The sequence below is a fragment of the Chrysemys picta genome, chromosome 3, assembly GCF_011386835.1.
Source record: "Chrysemys picta bellii isolate R12L10 chromosome 3, ASM1138683v2, whole genome shotgun sequence".
Taxonomy (NCBI): domain Eukaryota; kingdom Metazoa; phylum Chordata; order Testudines; family Emydidae; genus Chrysemys; species Chrysemys picta.
In genome coordinates, this window is record NC_088793.1 from 121,470,503 (window position 1) to 121,491,437 (window position 20,935).

General features: G+C 39.7%; 1 protein-coding gene across 6 annotated transcripts in view; it reads right to left on the bottom strand.

Annotated features, from left to right (window-relative positions):
* PRKN (parkin RBR E3 ubiquitin protein ligase) overlaps positions 1–20,935 on the bottom strand; it is a 1,174,462-nt gene that overhangs the window by 165,556 nt on the left and 987,971 nt on the right. For all 6 annotated transcript variants that reach the window (XM_065590384.1, XM_065590382.1, XM_065590383.1 and 3 more), the window contains one exon: positions 16,214–16,363. In XM_065590384.1, coding sequence (XP_065446456.1) covers positions 16,214–16,363 — 150 coding nt within the window. The remainder of the gene's footprint in view (positions 1–16,213; positions 16,364–20,935) is intronic.

Genomic DNA, 20,935 nt, shown 5'->3' on the forward strand with positions numbered 1-20,935 from the left:
ATAAGTGCCTCCCTGTAGCCCAGGCTTTGGTGCCTGTTTCCATGAGAGGGGTGGAGCTTAGCACACCCCTCTCTGGTTGGCATCTCCCATTCTCTACCTTAGGCAACTCCCTGCTAGTGTACTGACTTCTGTGGGTCACATTCTGAGGCCCCTATCTCTGCCCATGTGTTGCACAGGAGCCTAAGGACCTAGTTCATGCTTTGTGAATTCCAGTGATTTTCTAGGCCCCTAAAAGTTAGGCATTGTGATGCTCAGCTTAACTCCTTTTGTACATCCAGGGATATGTCCCTTTCCTTAAAGTCCCCTGCTCTTTTATTTGAGATTAGGCATGCAGGGTCCTCTCTTGGTGCCCCCTTTTAGACTGGAAGTTGGTGAGGGACAGGCAGACTCCCCTGAAGTCAGTGGGATGGGAGAAGAGAGGCCTCCGAAGACACCATTGGTAAGGCCCTGGACCTGGAGTTAGGTGAGGGGGTTGGGACAGCAGTAGAAAATTGTGGGGGGGGAGGCGTAGGCTTCATATGGGAGATGGGGATAGGAGTCAGCCTATGGGGGAATTAGGGCAGCAGCATAATGGGAGTATACAGGGAGATAGGCTCAGTATATGAGTGGATGGGTGCATCACATGGGGGAGCACAAAGGGAGGAAGTCACCTTGTGGGGATGGCTGGGGATTCCAGAAGCTTCACTCTCTGACTTGGACCTCACTGGCTACAGAGAGCTCTCCAGGGGAATGGAGAAAAGCAGACAGTCAGGTTTGGTTTTCTCCGCAGATGCACAGAAGAGTCTGAAAACCCACAGTCTATAGGAAAAACTCAGACTTGTCAAGTCTGAGAGTCACTATAGGTGCCTACAGAATGGTTAGATATGTAGTGCAGAGATGGGTGCGCAGAATAATAGGCTACGTGTATTTGGAATGGGGAGTTGTGTGCATGCAGAATGAATGGGTAAATGTAGAATGAATTGGGATAGTTGTGGTGTGAGTTATACCTACAGTGCATGAGAGAGTGGGCATGGAAAGAATAGGAGTAGTGTGGAATGAGTTGGTGTGAAATGAACGAGAGTTGATATATAATTATTAAATGTGAGGGGAGTATATAAATGGGACAAACAGGAAACATGTCTATACCATTTTATGTAAATCAGCATATATTAATATTCATTATTGAAATTTATGGTAATTTGGATCTACTGGATTTTTGTTTTCAGATGTTTGCAGGTATGACATTTTTATCTCACAGTATGAGAAAAAGTTTCATCCAGCCATAACATAATGTAATAATTACCTAGATTTTTCCAGGAAAATGCTTCTTGTTTGGAGAAGAGAGCGCTTTGTTCGCTGCCTATGGCGTGACATTAATCTGAACCAGTAACTGGCCACATCTTCCAGTTGTAGGAATGATCACGGGAATGGAAGAGGTTGGTAATTGGTGAGTTAAATAAATTAGAGAGGAAATAAACTTAGCAATAAATGTACATTGAAATAATAGCTTTTTATGCTCCTGTGGTTCCCACCAATGGTGTTTTCTTAATATACATCACAAACATTCACTGTTCAGGGAAACACATTAATGGTTCTGTATTGTTTTTAGTGGTGCTTGTCCCAGTGGGATGTGACATTAACTATTAGCAAACAATTTCTTACATGATTTCAGTCAATAGAAAGCTGAACAGTTCAATCTCCATTTCAGAGTGTGACATATAACTATTCAAAATTGCATTAAAGAACATTTAACCCATGCAGAGCATTCCAGTGAAGAGATGGCACATGGCAGATATAAATTGATCTAAAACATTGCAAATGTTATTTGATTACAAAAAATGTTATCTGTGTAAAATTAACATTTTCTAATTCACTCATTCAGGAAAATTATTACCTAGATTTCTCCATATGGATGACCCATATTGACTCCTGAGGTTAAAAAAAATTAAGTCTCTACAGACAGAGGGGGCTTCTCAGAACTAACAACAGTTTTCTCTACACACAAAAAACAGTGAAACAAAACACACAGTAAATGAAGTCAGATTATCATTATATTTTGCATCCAGGTAGTTTTTTTTTTTTGAACTAGGGGACATTCTATTTTGAACTCTATAGTCTTTACCCGAAGACAAATATGAATGATTTTGTGTGCAAAGGTCACTGCTTTGCTAAGGCAAGAATCATCTATGCCAGTAACACATACATTAACAATTCCATATACTGTTCCTAGAAAACTAGGTAATCATATTAATAGCCCCACATGAAGCCAAAGGAATTGATGTAGAAGATCTTTGCACCAGTATTAGTTGTGTCCTTATCAATACAATCAGTAGTTTTCTTCAAAGAGAGTTCTGTACTGTTCTTACTTCACTCCCAACCCTGCCGGGTATAGTATACCCTTGCACTGTCTGGAATTTTCTGCCTTTGCAGCATACTTGGGATGACCACAACCTCACTTCTTTTCAAACATTCAATAAATTGTCCTTCTCTACCTCACTTGGCAGAGCAACCAATTGCCAGCGACCAAGAACTACCTCTTTGCCCTAGAGATATGTGTCACAATTATGGGGCTAACTGCACTTCTGATCCCTCCAGATCTCTTCAGGTGCACCCCCAATGATGTCTTAAGCCTCAAGCCACCATCTCTCTCCTGGGGTGGAATCATACAGTTCTCCTCCTCTCAGACCAAGCCCTGATCTGTAGCCTCCTATGATCAACCATGATTACCTCAGCAGGTGTGATTTATCTTCAGTACCTGCAGTTGTGTTCCCACGGGGAGCTATGGGCAATGGTAGCCAGTAAGTAAATATGTCTTTTTAAAGCAAAGTATTATTTATTTAGAATAAAAGCATTATAGGGAGAACCACACACCGTACCAGTTGTGGCATTGATTTTACCATGTCCGTAACGATCTGTGGGGCGGTATTCAGAGTCAACAAGTGATTTGTGGGAGCTCTGTGTCCAGATAGGTGAGCTGTATTCTGTGGTAGAGTAGACAAAGGTTAGTGAAGAGGTCCACAGAGTTTTTACGTTGAGTCCCCAGATTGTTCCTGCCCATTTCTGGATGAGACTTACATGCACCTGTATTTTGCCATGGATGTTTTTCAGTTTTGGTGGTTTGTGAGTTTCAGTCTAATATCACACCAAGATATTTTGGGGGTGGAATAGTATCTTATCTGCTGGCCATGAAAGTACATATGCAGTTCTACCCTTGCCTTTCAATTGTTTTGACAGAGTGCTGACACAAGAGTCTTGATGGATTTGGGTTTAGCCACTAATATAAGAAATACACTTACTTGGTTTTAACGTTCTTGGTTAGGATTTCTTCTATACTAGGTAAATCTCATGCTGCTGTGGTCAGAGCAATGTAATCAGCATAGACAAATTTCTGTCATGATGTTTGGGGCAGGTTTGGGGAAGGTTGATGACAACCTTCTTGTGGTCTGCCTTATTATGCGCCAAATCATAATCACTGTCATTCACCAAAGTCTTGGATTTCACAGCAATGGAAACAGATCCCGTACAAGAAGTACTCCTCCCAGAGTCACTTTAACAGAACGGTACACCCAGTTCTACGAATTTGCCAACTGAATGTTGAAGGTGTGTCCCAATCTAAAAGTGACTACCTAGCTCATATTATGATCGTTCCTTGCCCTGCAAGAAACCAATATGAAAGATGACACTGAAGAATCATGCTGCTGGATTGTTGGCTACAATCTAGAGGCTTCCTTCCATCACCCAAGATATGGACTTGCCATATACCTCTTTAAACAGGACATTGAGGATTTGACATGATAGAGTCCAGGAGCAATTCCTGAGCCTTTGCCATCTCAATTATTTGCAAGATAACAGTAGTTAATGTGTATAAACCACCTAATACAAATTGGCCTTCTCCCTCAATACCCACATCTTATATCCTGGCTAAGTACATCCATGATTTCAATAGTCACCATATGATGTCGGGCTATCAAAGCAATTATACTGCAGGGCAAAGAACATGCAGAATGGTCGTCAAACAAAGACGCATAACTTCTTTTCAATGCAAAAAAAAAAAAGGCACTTTTCATTCTGCTCACTGAATCAGAGACTACAATCCAGATCTCTGCTTCCTCAGGAAAGACACAGTTCAGAATCCATCACAACACATCCAGAACCATTTGTAGCCCAACAGGGCAAGCTTGCCTACTATATGTAATGGCTTGCCTTTATTATATTAAGCTGCTTTCATTATATTCAGCTGTACCCCAAGAAACCTACCGGCCTGTATCCTATAAAATGTTAGCTTAAGCATAAGTTAGCATAAGCATGGTTAAGTAGGCCGTAACCTTTGGCACAGATAAATGGCCTATGGTTACCTTTAGATTTTGGGAACTAAGGAGAGCTTGCTCAGGGGTAGGAGTTAGAATGTACCAATAAATGTTACTGCAAGGAACAAGGAAGTAATAACCGCAAATCCGCTTAAGCAAGGGGTAACAGGTATGATAATGATTTAAGATGGCAGTTACACATATCAATATGTTACCCTATAGCATATGTACACTGCAATATTATGTGGGTGAAAAGCTAAATTTGGGCATGGAGGACTGAGCATGAGCAGATGATACTCAGGCCCTATAACAGGGCAACCACCATGTGGTCTGGGGCCAGTTTTTTTCTGGGCTTCTTCCATCATTGTCTGCTTTCAACTACTTGATCCTTCAACTCATTGAGGAACTTGATCCACTGGCAGCCAGAGACAGGGCTGGCCCCTTTGTCTCTTACCATCAGTTCCTCAAGAAACAGTGTGAGCATGCAATTCTAAAAGCTTATGCAAAGAATGCTACCACAGATAACTCTATTGTATTATCTCTATCTTTTTATAGGTTTCAGAGTAGCAGCCGTGTTAGTCTGTATCCGCAAAAAGAACAGGAGTACTTGTGGCACCTTAGAGACTAACACATTTGTTAGTCTCTAAGGTGCCACAAGTACTCCTGTTCTTTCTACCTTTTTATGTGGCTTGGGTTCTTTCTGGCTTTGTTCATTATCTTAATAAAGATCTCTAAGGCTTTACTTTGCCCTCAGTGTGAGTGTCCCTGTCATCCACCCTGAGACTCCTCACAAGATATTGAACGCCGTAGTGTTAGCTCTGTGTAGCCTGATTCTGGGGTAAGAACCTTATCACAGTCAGATCAATTGGCCATCAATACAAACATTATTAACCTTAAAAAGGTCAGGCAGCACAATCTTGGTAACTTTCTACACAGTCTCCTTCTTAGGGAATGCACATGATTCAGGTGGCACATGACCAGGATTCATCACTGAATTTGGTCCGCTGATTGGACCATTAGCTTCCCCCGCCCCTGCTGGGTATTGATAGGGAGTGTGACGTGAACGCTGATCCATGCCCGACTCTGCATAGTCAGCATCAATCAGTGATAATCCGCATAGGGATTGAACTCCCAGTAAATATGTCATCACCCAAACAATGATTGAACTTTCAAAAGGCAAATGGGCCAGGATTCATTGGCACAATTTAGGCCACCATCAATGTGATTCTACTGAAGCCCAAAAATTTCAATCGTTTCACCAAGCTCATCAAATAATTGCAAGAAAAAAACATCTCCAGTGGCTATTGAAAAAAGATAGAAACAAAAAATAGATAGGCTATTAAAGGACTACCCAATGTCTGGAGACCTGAACACTGCAAATTCCTTATGAGAATCATTAAATTTAGCACGCTATCGAAGATAGGGCACGATGATTGAAGCTGTGGACTTTACTCACTCCAGCTGCAAAGTTTAGCTATTATTGCATTAGCATGGGGCTGCAAACCCAGTGAAAATTCAAAATCCTGACATATCCGCTAATGCAATGACAAGAATGCTTCTTATGAACTCAAAAGCAGTAGAGGACAAATCTACTAAGCACAAAGTGCATAGAGTGCTCCACCAAATAGTTGGTTCACTACCCACCTCCTCCCCCCATCCTTGCCCATCACAGTTGAAGAGGTAAACACATATCTCTCACTTGGGAAGGCTGCAGGACATGATGGTGTCTTTCAAGAATTTCTTAAAAACCTCAGAGCCAAAGGACAGAAATGGTAGGCAATGCTGTTCTCTGATATCCATTCCTCGGGGTCTGTCCAGAGGATCTGGTGAGAATCTATGGCCATTGCTCAGACTGAGAGCCCACCAGTAATCCATCACTGTATTGACCCATATCACTTCTCTGCATGTTGTACAAGCTCAGGGAAAGAATATTACTGGCAAGGATTATGCTGGTTATGGAAGCAATGTTTCCAAATGAATAAGTGAGTTTCCAAGCAAGCTGCAGCTGCACCAACCAACCATTAACCTTAACACCACACACTGAGGCGGGAATTCCAGTGAAAACTTAAGACTGGGGAAGCTTTCTTAGACTTATCTGCCACCTGTGACACTGTATGGAGGAATGGCCTTCTCCTGAATACCAGCAAAATTATCCTATGCAATGCAATGATAAAATTAATGCGAGACATTCTGACCAATTGTTGGTTTCACGTGTTTCTTGATGACCAGGTCACCAAGCCATGCACTCTCAATGCCACAGCGATCAGTCCTAACATCAATCCTATTTAATATTTACAATGTAGAGAAACTGTTTATGAGTTTCTCTGATCAACCAATGGAAAATGCCAGAATTTGGCCAATGCTTTCAATGTGTTACATGGGACTGCGCTTGCTTTTGTAAAGACTATATTATGGCAGAGCTTCATATTATTGCTTCTCTCAAACAAGTCTTCAGAGACTCCACATTTATATAAACTGCTGTTGGGGGTTATCTGTCTATCTATCTACCCCCCTACCCTTCCTCTGGGCAGTAGTAATTCCCTCAGATTCCACCTGCTACCCTCCTGGTCCGTCCGGGTACTGACTACTCGGAACTCAGGTAAATATTTAACACATTCTTTATTAACGATGTGAGGCTACAGCCACCGGAGCTCTACTTCAAGCCAAGTCACAGTGGAGTAACCTGACCAGCAGATAGCTCCAAGGAACCGGTAACAGCACACCGTATATATAAACAAAGTAACCAATTAAACACAGAGTCTGAGCTTTGTTGGGTAAACAAGTTAACAACTCTTGATTAATTAGGTACACAGGTACCTGTCACATGAATTATAACCATAAGCAAGATTCTGAGACCTGCATACCTCAGGCCAGGAGTCCCCTCTGCGTGCGTGTAGACCCACAAAGGTCACACAGCAGACACCTTGATTGACAGTCCTAGGTGGCACTTACTCTGTTGGACACATCCTGGTAGCACAGGCTACAACTGCTACTACTCTTTACATTTTAATTTGCACCGAGTGGATTCAGGCCCTGATTCTTCACTCTGTCTTGTGCAGTCATTTACATGAGTATAAAGTAGGTGCAGAACAATGCCAGATCAGAATTGCTACAAAAACTGTAGAAAACAATGCTTGCATTGGGACCTGTTATATGTATCTATTTATGGGAGCTGCTGCCTCTATGAGACTTCTGATTATTTTTAAGTTCTTCTGAAACTGGCCCATTGGTTATTCCAAAAATTAAGCCAGACATAAGGAGGACATTCTTTTAATTCTTGTGCATTCAGAACTTTGAATTTATCTCACGATGTTAGGTCAATAGGCTCATTCTAATCTTAAATCTTATCATTCTAATCCTGCCTTTTTATTCATCTTTTCTCATTGATTAAGCAGCTCTTGCATTTTACAATAATGCAATAGTGTGAATCCAAAGTCCCTGAGGATGCCTCCACATGAAAGGCTCTATATAAGCCTACTTTGATTTTATTTATTTCTTTGGCATATATAAATAATCTTCTGCATTCAGTTTGTGTTTCGGATTCCTTGTCAAATGTGAAAAGTTTTTAGATGATTGCTCAAATAAGCCTGTTATATAATTAGGATCCTGTCTTTGGTCTCCTCCAAGCCCAGAAAACATATTCTTAGTTGATTGCATTATTGTCTCATCTCCTATGGCTCAATGATGTACATCTTTTTTCACAGCAAAATCTCACCACTTTATCGCCAATTATGTTAATTTACAAATTCATTTTTATTTGCCTTATTTTTAAAATGTAGTCAGTTTACAAGGACATAGCATGAGTGGGGAGAGCCTCAGATGTTCCCTATGGTCCCAGAGGAGTCCTCTGGGCCTGGAGTGTCTTTCCCTTTTTCTCCTTTCTCTTCTGATTTTAGACATGGTAGGCTGGATCAGGGACATGCATTCAGCAGGCAGACAGGGCTTGGTTTCACGTACAAAGGGAATCCACTGGAGCTTCCTGCAATCAGATTTTTACCTCCCCTTCTTTACTGATATTACACCTAACATCATACTTGACTGGCCATATGGTGACACCTCTCTCCATCAGAGGTGGTCTGCAGTGTTTCTGCACCCACCCAGTGGAGTTTCTCTTCATGAAAGAGGCAGAGCCTGCAACTGCACACAGCTTTATGTGCCACTTAAACCTGGACTTCAGACTTCATTAATGTCATGTAATATAATGGCTGAGCTATAGAAGACCTCTGTGACTCGGCCCCATTCCTCAAAACATCACTCTGGATACCCTGTTCCGCTAGCTCGGAGTGGGCAGAATGGAGTGGATTCAGAGTTCTCTCTGCTCACTAGATCACAGTGTCTATGAGGCAAGTCACTTCTCCTTTCTAAGCCTCTTTTCCAAATCTGTAAAATAAATGCTTGAGGTGATCTACTGGAAGCTACAAACGTTGTATATCATGTTCACTTTCACATTTCATCTACAGTAAATGTGATGTCCCCCCATTTTACAGGTGGAGAAACTGAAGCAGGCAGGTTGAGCACCCAGAACTCCTTATTAAGCCAGTGGCAAATCTGGGTGTTGAGCACCTCCAAAAATCAGATCCCAAATGACTTTTCAGGGAGCACTGTGGTCTAATGGCCTAGGTAAAGGACTGAGATTCAGGTAACAGGCCCTAAAACCAAAATTAAAAGGTGATTTAAATCTGAGCCCCATTTTATTTCAACTTTCAAACTTAAAAATGGATCAACATAAGTGGCGTCAGTTTTAGCCCATTTCTGTTTCATACAGAAATGGATAAAATGAATCTATTTTTCTTTTGCAAAAGCAAACGGGGTGGATTCAGGAACAAACCCAGTTTTATTCCCTTCCACCCCTGCATCTCCATGTGGACAAACACAGTACTCGATAGCTGGTTCAAGTTTTGATTGATCACTTCTAGCAATAATTAGACTTAATCATGGTCTCTCCTAACACAACTTTCCTGACCAGTGTGAACATAGTGTTATCCTCCGAGATCCATGTCAGAACTTTGTTGTAAACTCATGATACAGACCAGAAAGATTGGTAACCTGTATACATTTGGCTGGTACAATTATTAGGCAACCCTCATCCGTGCCCTCCTCCCTTACCTCACCCAAAATGCCTTCCCACACTGTTTAGGGAAACTATACGAGGCTAGCACTAGTTTCAGCCATAGTACAAACAGGGTCACAGAGACACTCATTTGTTTTCTACTGCCATTCTATCATATAGTTCTCTGTGCAGTTGGGAGGTAAAAGAAAAAAACAGGTATTCTCAAACATACTGAACTGAGTATAAGTAATTGATTTGTTTTCCTTATATAAACTATTTGTTTTGCTTTTTCTAGCAATAAGAACTAATATGGTCCCCGTTGTTAATAATGGAAACTTTCTCCAGATTGCTTTATCCAGTCACTGCTGACATCTGAATTTCATATCTGTCACAAGATCAATGAATTGCAATACTGCAAGGCATAGCCACTGGAAATGATGTTCTTTGTCAGTGGTATGGCATGTTAATTTCAGTGTGTTATTATAAGGGCGTTATTTAAGCTCATCAGTATTCTACCACATGTTAAAGACTCCTATGTTTTTAGGGATCATTACAAACCATGTTAGACATTACCAGAAAAAAAAAAAACAGAATTTCAGTCATTCTATGAAAGCCTGTCATATTTTAGCAATGAAACAACTTGCTTAGCTACTGAAGCATAATGTGTCAACAAGATGGAATTCCACTTTCTAGAGGCTAGAGTACCCACTCAATAGAAGAAAGCAATACATGATTACTGCCTAGAGCTTGTGGCATAATGCTAGCAACTCAGCATTTAGCAATAATGGAAAATGTCTGTCTCATTTTCATTCCCCTTGAAAAAAGTCACAATACGATGTCCTGAAACACTTCTGCTGTGAGTCAGCTCCTTAATCTCAACAAAATCCTCAAACATTACCTTGTCCATGATAATATATTTATGGCGGATCTTAAAAGCACAAATGTAATAAAATGTAGGAAAAAAACAGAAATATGAACTATAATAATGAAGAGTGGCCCTTCAATTTTAGTAGTAGATATCGGCTGTCTTCCTGATTTCCACTTTAAAGCTTCACAAATGACATAAGTCTTGAGGTCTTTTTGCTGTGTTTTATAATTTTTCTTTTGTTTTTCACAAACCCAATGCTTCTCTCTCTGAGATCATATCTAGGGTAGCAGGCTCTATCACTTTTTTCCTCATCTTAAAACCGAGGCAAAGTTTCAGATTGTTGCACACACAGTTCTTTGTTACTCATTATATTTTACTCATCTGATTACAGAGCTTAGTCGTTTGAAAAAAACTTGCAAGTATTTTTCTGAAATACCAATAATTGGTTTGACTGTCTTTATATTTTTAAATATCTTTCAAAAATGTCTAATTTTACATGTCCACTAATGAAGTATAAAGACACGTGATTTAACTGAACAGCTCCCTGTTTGCAAATAAAGTCTTCAACCTTAGGCAGATTTAAATCATTCTTGACAACTGCATGTGAAACATTGTCTTAAAATCAGATAGCTTAAGATTGGTAAGTTCCCCACAAATAAGGAGCATGCTGACTAGTGAAATGCACTGCATTTGTACTGAATTTTGTCACAGAGAATACTTATAAGTGACAGCTAAATGAACTCAAAACTGTTTTCTACTACCTGCATTTGTATTTTATTGTTTTTGTATGTTATATTTTGACACTATTATACTTAACACTAGAGCTGGTTGAAAATTTTCCAATGGAACAGTTTTCTAACAGAAAACCCAGGGAATGTGTTGACTCAGTCAAAACTTTCAAAATAAACTAGGCAGGCAGGAAGGCAGACTGCCCGGTGGCTCACCAGCCAACCAGCAGGAAGGCAAGTTGCCTGGCTCACTGAGCTCCCAGACTCCCTAGCTATTTTCCTGCCATGCTTCCTGGGTTCTGAGTGTCCCCAGAGAATACACTGCATATGATGTGCAGACTATTTTGATTGCTTTTGGTGTATGCTTCTTTAACTATGGAAAAATAACTAAAAAGCAAATAAACAGAATAAAAAGAACTGATACATGCAGTACCTAGCCTTAGCTATTGACATTGTACTTGAATATAATTTATTTTTCAGTGAATACTTGCAGTCCTGCAGTTTTAAAATTCCACCTACCCTGCAGGAAGGGAATGTATTTTTTTCCAAGGACTCTGTTATTCATTGGGAGGGTCCTTATAGAACATGAAATCTGCTGAAAAACAGGGGGAATTTTTGTATTGTCATTTCAAGTGTACAATATTTCTCGTGTCACTAGTAATACCCGTCACACAGTAAGTTTGAGATTCTCACTCGTGGATTCTGTAATCAGCTGAGGGGGACAGGAGGAAGGGCTACAAAGATACATATTATGATTCCCTGATCCTATAGCCATTTATACTGCCAGCCCAGGACCCATCATAGTTTAGAGCAGCTTTACGGCTGGCTGGCTCTGGCCACAAGTAGAAAGGTCTGCTACCAAGGATCACTGGAGCACAGTAGTACTCCACCTTTGTACCCTTGCTCTTGGCCATGGCCCCAATATGCATGCTACACCAAGGTGAAGATGGAGAGAGAGTGTCTTAAATTATAGCTATGCTGGCTCTACACTATCCAAAGATTTCTCCTTCATTCTAAGGGAATCCCTGTCTGGCTGGATCTGCTGGCTTTACACACCTTTTTTGCTGCTGGAGTGATGCAAAGGAACCATATCGTCTGAGAGAATCTGAACCTTAAAAGTCTCTTCTACATCTCACTATAATAAATTAAGATTAGTGGTGTGAATTCTTCAGGTGTGTGGACTGTATGTGTATACTGATGCACCCATTTTAATAAGCAAGTAATATACTTTTCCTTGGAGCTCAGTTCTAACCTCATCAGGTTCTCTGTTTTTAATGCCAAGCTTGTCTTTGATATATAGGAAGTAATATCCTAGGATGGTAGAAAACAAGACAAAGATGTTTTATTTATAAAGCTTTCCTGGGCCTTAATTATCACAGCTTTTCCTGTACCCAGGTCAGTTGGTACAATCTGTAGTGTCTTTCATATTTTGTTGCTGTTTTCTTGTATTAAATATGTCAACATTTTACATCTGAGCAATAAAAGTAGAGAGATAGGTCTGCTGAATAGCAATGAAAGCAGAACAACAGTGCATAATGCTAATACCTTGGGAAATTAATTAATATTTTATGAGTAATAAAAAGTGTGAAGGATTAGCCAAGACTGAAGGTCAATCAATGGCACCACTATATATGGAGCACTGTTCATAACCGAGAAAAAGATTTCTCCATAATGCTCCTCCAGTCAAAAATAAACATCTCCAGATTCACATTGCTCTTCTTATTTGCTTTAAAAGAATCAAAGCCTGATTGCAATGGACACTGTACAGAAGCATATAAAAAGACAGTTAATACCTTCTCTCTTAGAATGCACAAACAGCCAACCATTTGTCTTATGGCCCTCTTTTGAACTTGTAAATTGTTGTCAATACTGTATACTATTATCTGCAAAGAGACTTGTGCCAAATGTTTGTCCCTTTTTTCCACTGTGGTAAAGAAAACTTCTTATCTGTGGTCCTGATTCTGAAATCAGGTAGCTTATATACATGTTGACTACACCCCGAGGTCATGGCATAGAATGCATCACATGACTCCTGCCATGGGGGTTCTGCAGAAAAAAATCTTCTCTAAGGACTTTTTTTTCCTGCAGGGTCAGAGAGAGACTCAGAGCCACCAATTTCTGCCTTGTTCTTTCACACTTGGGTGTGGATTATAGGAGAGTGTCCAGAATGTGGTTCTCAGACTGGGCTAACATTTCCAATCTTTGCCTCAATGAAGTGTGTCCTCTTCTCAACATCTCTTAACCCAAAACAACCAGTCAGGTAAAATTCAAGTCTCATAATCTGCTCAGTAACTACTAAAGCAGAGAGTCCTTAAAAGAAAACATAACAGCTTGCTAAACAGGTCAATATATATAGCCTTTAAATTAGGTAAAGTAACTGGAGATTCAAAATGTTGAAAAATGAAGCTATAGAATGCAGTATGATTTTGGTAGAGAGTAGAGCAAAAATTATTAGTGATTTTATTAAGGCTGTCAAGCGATTAAAAAATTAATCACGATTAATCACACTGTTAATAATAGAATACCATTTATTTAAATATTTTTTGATGTTTTCTACATTTTCAAATATATTGATTTCAATTACAACACAGAATACAAAGTGTACAGTGCTCACTTTATACTTATTTTTTATTACAAATATTTGCACTGTAAAAAACAAAAGAAATAGTATATTTCAATTCACCTAATACAAGTAGTGTAGTGCAATCTCTTTATCATGAAAGTTGAACTTACAAATGTAAAATTATCTACAAAAATAACTGCATTCAAAAATAAAACAATGTAAAACTTTAGAGCCTACAACTCCACCCAGTCCTACTTCAGCCAATCGCTCAGACAAACAAGTTTGGTTACATTTACAGGAAATAATACTGCCTGCTTTTTGTTTACAATGGCACCTGAAAGTGAGAACAGGCGTTTGCATGGCACTGTTGTAACTGGCGTCGCAAGATATTTACGTGCCAGATGCGCTAAAAATTCATATGTCCCTTCATGCTTCAACCACAATTCCAGAGGATGTGTGTCCATGCTGATGATGGGTTCTGCTAGATAACGATCCAAAGCAGAGCAGACCGATGCATGTTCATCTTCATCATCTGAGTCAGATGCCACCAGCAGAATGTTGATTTTCTTTTTTGGTGGTTCGGGAATCTGTAGTTTCCGTATCGGAGTGTTGCTCTTTAAGACTTCTGAAAGCATGCTCCACACCTTGTCCCTCTCAGATTTTGGAAGGCACTTCAGATTCTTAAACCTTGGGTTGAGTGCTGTAGCTATTTTTAGAAATCTCACATCAATACCTTTTTTGTGTTTTTTCAAATCTGCGTGAAAGTGTTCTTAAAACAAACGTGTGCTGGGTCATCATCCGAGACTGCTATAACATGAAATATATGGCAGAATGCAGGTAAAACAGAACAGGAGACATACAATTCTCCCCCAAGGAGTTCAGTCACAAATTTAATTAATGCACTATTTTTTTTAATAAGCATCATCAGCATGGAAGTATGTCCTCTGGAATGGTGGTTGAAGCATGAAAGGGCATACGAATGTTTAGCATATCTGGCACGTAAATACCTTGAGATGCCGGCTACAAAAGTGCCATGCAAATGCCTGTTCTCACTTTCAGGTGACATTGTAAACAAGAAGTGGGCAGCATTATCTCCCATAAATGTAAACAAACTTGTTTGTCTTAGCAATTGGCTGAACAAGAAGTAGGACTGAGTGGACGTGTAGGCCCTAAACCTTTACATTGTTTTGTTTTTGAGTGCACTTATGTAACAAAAAAAAAAGTCAACATTTGTAAGTTGCCCTTTCATGATAAGGAAATTTCCCTACAGTACTTGTATGAGTTGAATTGAAAAATACTATTTCTTTTGTTTATCATTTTTACAGTGCAAATATTTGCAATCCAAAATATAAAGTGAGCACTGTACACTTTGTATTCCATGCTGTAATAGAAATAAATATATTTGAAAATGTAGAAAAACATCCAAAAATATTTAATAAACAATAGAATCCCAATTGAAATTTAACAGTGCAATGAATCACAATTATTTTTTTAATCACAGTTAATTTTTTTGAATTAATCATGTGAGTTAACTGTGATTAATCGACAGCTCTAGATTTTATCCTTTTTAACCAATCCTGAAATTTAATCTGAGGCATTTCTTTTTGTTTAGTCATTCTTGTTTCTCATTACTTTCCCACCCCCACCCTTTATTTTGTAGCCCTGTGCCAGTTCAGAGAATCTGGGGAACTCAGTGTTTTACATGCACCACTGCATGGACAGATAGGAAGTTATACCAAGGTCGAGAGATGCTAACCTATTCATAGAAGAAAAGTTACTGTAACTTCCTAGTTCAGCAAACAATTATTCTTCTGTGCTATCAGTTTGGGCAACATCAAAACCGCAGTAAAAAGTTCATTTTCCATCACAAAAAGACAAGAGCAACAGCATGCTGCTATTTTATAAATATATATATTTTCTCTCTTTCCACTGCCTCCATGGATTTAGTAATAATATCAGGCACAGGAGGACTCCCTTGGTATCAGCATCAGTTAGTCACTTCAACCTATCATTTAGTACGGCCTTTTGTGTATAGAACTTTTTCCCCTCCAGCCCTTTTCTTTTAAGATACAGTGGTAATTTTATTCAAGAAAATGACTGATTCACCTAGTCTGACCTCTTAGCACAACATATTTTCAAATGCTGCTTATTTTATTTTCCTAAAAATACCACTCATTCTGCACATCCCTAGTTAAAAACAGTTTTTATGAGACAAAGCACAGAGGTTTCTGCATTAATCTTCATTATGTTTCTTAAAATAGTCACACAAACAATGTCACTGAGATATCATTGACTGGTCATTCTCTCTCTCTCTCTTCATCCCCCTCTCTAATTGAGAAGGGTGGTACTAATACAATAATAAATGGTTTGCACTAGATCTTATTCAGTTTTGCTGAGTGCTGGGAGAAAAAAGTCAAAGCTCTTGGCTTGTCATTTGCACAGTTCAACTGCTCACTGTAACTACTTAGATCAGCAATTTCTCAAACCAATTAAAGCAAAGGATTCTGGGATGGACATACTCTACATGACAAAATAGTGATTTCTAGGCTCTGGCACTGTATTAAAATTGTTTATTGAAAGCTACTGAATCTCACTGTGGTATGAAGGGTAATTCAGAGTCATCAAAGTGAAAAGAAAATCTGTTTTTTTTTAAGCTTCTTGTTAAATCCTGCAATCTCAATTGATTCCCAATGAGCTATAAGGAAAGTGCAGTCTTACCCCACAGCCCAGTCCATTGCTTGGCTCACATACTATTTTTCTCACTTCTGGTTCAGGAAGCAGGCCAGCACCACATCCTGGGGTAGGACACAGCACTCCACCCATCTGCAGCACACACTCTTCTGCACCATAGCGCTGGTAGCGGTTGTACTGCAAGGCAAAACACATGTACTGTAGTTCAAGGAGCCTGGGGGGAAAATCCCAAACTTTTCTGCTCAGTTTATCTTGCTCAATGAGGTCAGCAGTTATGAGGTTTCTTTTACACAGTAACTTCAGGTTATTTGTCAGATGTTTGGGGGCATCAAAGTACTGCCACATTGTTTCAGTAAACAGGGTAAATGCCACAATGCTTCATTCCACATTAGATACAAATTGGGGGAGGAAATCAAAGAGCTGTAACTAAAAATTAACAGTATAATGTGTCAGAGCCAAAAGTATCCCACAATTACACAAGACAACTTTCTTTTAAAAAACATATTCCAGGTAGACAAACTGAGCCACAAAATGTTTCTCTGGGTAACAATTTATTTTAATTTCATGCGTAGGTGTTTCTGTTTCTCATTGTAGTGTCAGTGTTTCACAGACAGTCATTAAGTAGCCTCACAACACCAGGGAGGGAAGCATCTCCATTTTATAGATGGAGACACCAGAAAGTTAAGTGACCTATCCAAGTTTACATAGGGATTCTGGGTCAGAGTCAGAAATAAAACACAAATCCTATGAGTCCTAGCCCAGTGCCTTAGCCATGACACCACTCTTCTGTGTGTATAAGGAAGAAGTATAAATTGGACCATCTCTGCCATTTGTAATCAGTACTTTACTTCAGGACTGCTTGAAGAGTATGGGTGGCAGAAACTGATCTTAAGTAAAGAAATATAAGGGTCTCTCTGGTTTATCATTGGGGTTGACCACAGCCAGAGAATTTGTTTTTAAACATGACTGTTTTTGTCTACAGTTGATGCTAAGGAGAACTGACCAAAACATGCAGGGAACATTTTCATCCAAATTTTGAATCTTTGGAAAATTTCGACAAACTCTACTAGTTTTAAGTGTTTTAATTAGCACATTAGTTAACACATTTTACAGCTGTGGGCTAGATCAGTCCAGCCTAATATATATTTATGTGGCCCTTGGCCCTCCTGACATATTCAGATTTTTAAAAATGAAAGCTGAAATTTTGTGCAAAGTAAGATTCTAGCCCTTTTGGTTGTGAAGAAAACCTTAAAAATGTCACATGAGGGTAAACCAATGCTGTGTTTTCTTCTTGAGTCTGCAGAGAGCCTGAAACAATAAAGGAGACAGGTTTGAACTCCTCTATCCACGTCACTAGAGAGTGTCAAGTAAATGACACTTTAATTTCATCATTGCAATGTCAATCACTGCAGAGGGTGAAATGGGGTATTGAAGAAAGGTCCAGAGAGAGGTGGGAATTGAGAATTTGCAACTGCAGGGAAGGAAATGCAAAGTGAAGAACAGAGAGGAAAGACAGGGAAGAAGGACAGAAACAGAAAGGAAGATGGGGAAGAAGGAAGAGAAACAAAGGATAGAAATAAAAGTGGTCCAAATGGTGGGCATATTTTCCCACTGAGTGACAGTGAGTTCATTAAGTATGTAACAAATAATAATAACTAGAAGTTTAGTTATTATGTAAAGGCCAAGTTCTACCCTTGAACTATGGCACACTTCTCAGTGATGTCAGTGGCCCTTCTGCTGAGGATGGAGGGTACACAGTCCTAAATTAAGGCCTCAGGCCACAGACCACAATAAGTGGAGTTTGGCTCTCTCTGCTGAATGAGTTTGGCACTCTGGTCTAGATGGAATCTAAGCTAGTGTAACATTCACATTGCAGGTGCAAGAAGTGTAAATTATACCAACTCACACTTCTGGTCTACACATTTGGTTTTTAGTCACTGGTGTAGCTGCAAAAGTATAAACCCCTACTGTAGTCATGATTTATGTCACTGCAGTAACGGGTCTAGCTTACCCTAGTTTCAAATTGGGATAAGCTAAACAGATACAAATCAGCTTGCACCAGTGTAAATCATGTCTAAACTAGGGTTTTGCACTGATGCAGCTCTACCAGTGGCTGGTAAAACTCCCGTGTAGAGCAGGTCTCAGTGAATCTGGCCCATTGCACAGTGAATAAACAAAAGAGAAAAAACTAAAAGGCAAGAGGGAAATGAGTTGGATGAATTTTTTCAGAAGATGGGGAACTGAGCTGAGGGTGTGCAAATATCACAAAACACAGTGTAAAATTACAGCTTTAATGGAAAGATTTAGTGCTTCTTAAAATTCTACCTAATATATAACTCATGAAAATTGTGGATTACTAAAAACACAACCGCGCCAAAACTATGGAAAAATGAAGCACTGAGTCCAAACCCCCACACAGGGAGGATGCAAATGAGCACTTCAGCATACACACAGGGGCTCCCATGCACATTTTGCAGGTACAATTTAGGAGGCCCCTCATCATTTTGCAGGAGTTACATGCTACAGTAACACATTCTTTTTCACTGTATGTTTTAAAACAAGTATGAGAGTTTTGAAAGCCACAGTCAAGTTACATAATATCCACGTTAAAAATAATAATCTTATATCCTGTTTTATAAAATCTTTTCCAAACAGTTGGGAAAATCCATAAAAAAATACATCTCTCTTTATATTAAACAAAACAAAATACAAAAGCTAATTGGAGAAATACCCTTTTAAAGAAGAATCACGCAGTGTATAAGAGGCATGAGCAAATTAGTTGAAAATTGGGGATTAATATCTTATATGCTTTACAGCCTTCTTGTTAGAAAGGAATCTGAAGACATCAGCATTTAGAGAGGCATCTATGACACGTGTCTGCAAGGTCCCCTTGAACGTGGGGGCTCAACGAGTCAAATGGTGTTTAACATTATTATGCATGAACCCATTTATCCCAGGGTAATGGGATAAATATTTAATGTTGGGATCTATCAATTTTCAACCAAGTTTGTGATTCTTGCAGTAAATATGTTGAGTGCTCTGAGTCATTCTGCTGGCCTTGAACGGAAGTGCTGGTAATCACAGCTGCAAAGCTCTCTGAGGACCTCATTTTTCTTCAGAGCACAGAGTGGACCTGAAGGTGAGGAGGGAGATTGTCTTACCCTGTCTTAAAAGGTAACATTCAATTGTGCTGAATGTTTGATTGTTAGTAGATTCCTATTATAGACACAAACACCAGCAATACTATAGTTGAGGGTCTGTCAGCATTTCCATTATAAATCCTCAGCTGAAAAGAGAAAATGATCTCCAGTCTCAAACTTGACATAAAAGAAGTCAGCAAGATTTCCCCCCCTTTAATAAAGAAATTTTCATGACAAAAATCAATCCTGTTTTTATAAGTTACATGCAGGAAAATGGATTTACAGGGTTCATTGGAAAAAAATATTATATTTTGTCCAACGAATTTGACATTTTATACTGGTTCAGCACAGAAATCATGCCAAATCATTATACAATTATAGCACTGTCAAGAGTGATTTTCATACCATAAAAAGCCAAATAAATGGATCAATTGGAAAACAGAGAAGATCCTACTAAATGCTTTGCACATTCTGCTATCCAGTTACAAACCTGTCTCCTATCTCTAGAGCTCAGATATATTTACAAAAGTGCCATTTTCCAATATTTGTAGATCAATTAAAGGCCCAGACATCAACTGAAAATGAAGAAGCAGAATCTGTACAGGTCTACTGTCATAACAAAAATCAGTTATATTCTAATATACATTGTATTCTATGGTTAAAGAACAAAATATCTCACTTTATAATACGGGTACATTTATAAATAGCTTATAAAGGGTTAATACACAACGAAGAAGTGCTTAAATCATTTGCTATAGAATTCAAGAGGGCAACGGGTTGCTGTCAGAGGGCAGCCCTAACTGCAGTGCCCTCTTGCAATAGGCCCTGGCATGACCGGTGCACCCATTTCTCCCCTGAGGTAATCCAAAGACTATACTTTAGGCTGTCTTGCTTCAATAGTACCCCTCCATGGGGCTGGGTTTATTACAAGAACACAGTACAAATAGTTCAAAATTCAAGTCCCAAAACATAATTTGCACTGAGGTGATAAACAAGTAATCTTTAAAATCACATATCCTGAGGGCCATTGATGTAACACAGACCACATTCCAGTGTCTTCCACCACACCTGGATTCTTCGTTGGTCCTCTTCTGTCCCTCTTTCAGGACAGCCTCCACAGCCCTTCCAGCTGGAGTGCAACCCCACTCTTCCTAGCAGGAACCCCCACAGCATCTCTGATGGGTGATCTTCCGCACAAGAGGAGCATCCCTCACTCCTCCTGACCCTCTCTTTGTTCTTCTGGGTCCAGCTCTCCAATACAGAGACGTCAGCTGCTAAACCTCATCAGTGCTCTCCCTTCCTTCAGCCCTCTCTAGCCCTCGACTTTGGCATTCTGGCTCAGAGCCAGCAGGCACCTCCCTGTGCTGCTGTTCCTGCCATCATTCCATCTATCTGCCTTGGGGACAACAGCCAGGAAACTCCTCTTGCTGCTCTCCTTTCCGTCAGCCTGCCCCCCAAAAAACACCTTCTGTATCTGGCAGCTCTCACCTGCCTCTTTTCCTCACTCAGGCAGCTCTGATTCACTGGGTCTCTTAAAGTCCTGAGGTGCTGCCCTACCTCTTAATTGGCCAAATGGAAGCGCCTGTTCTGGCACAGGGGAGCTGGATCC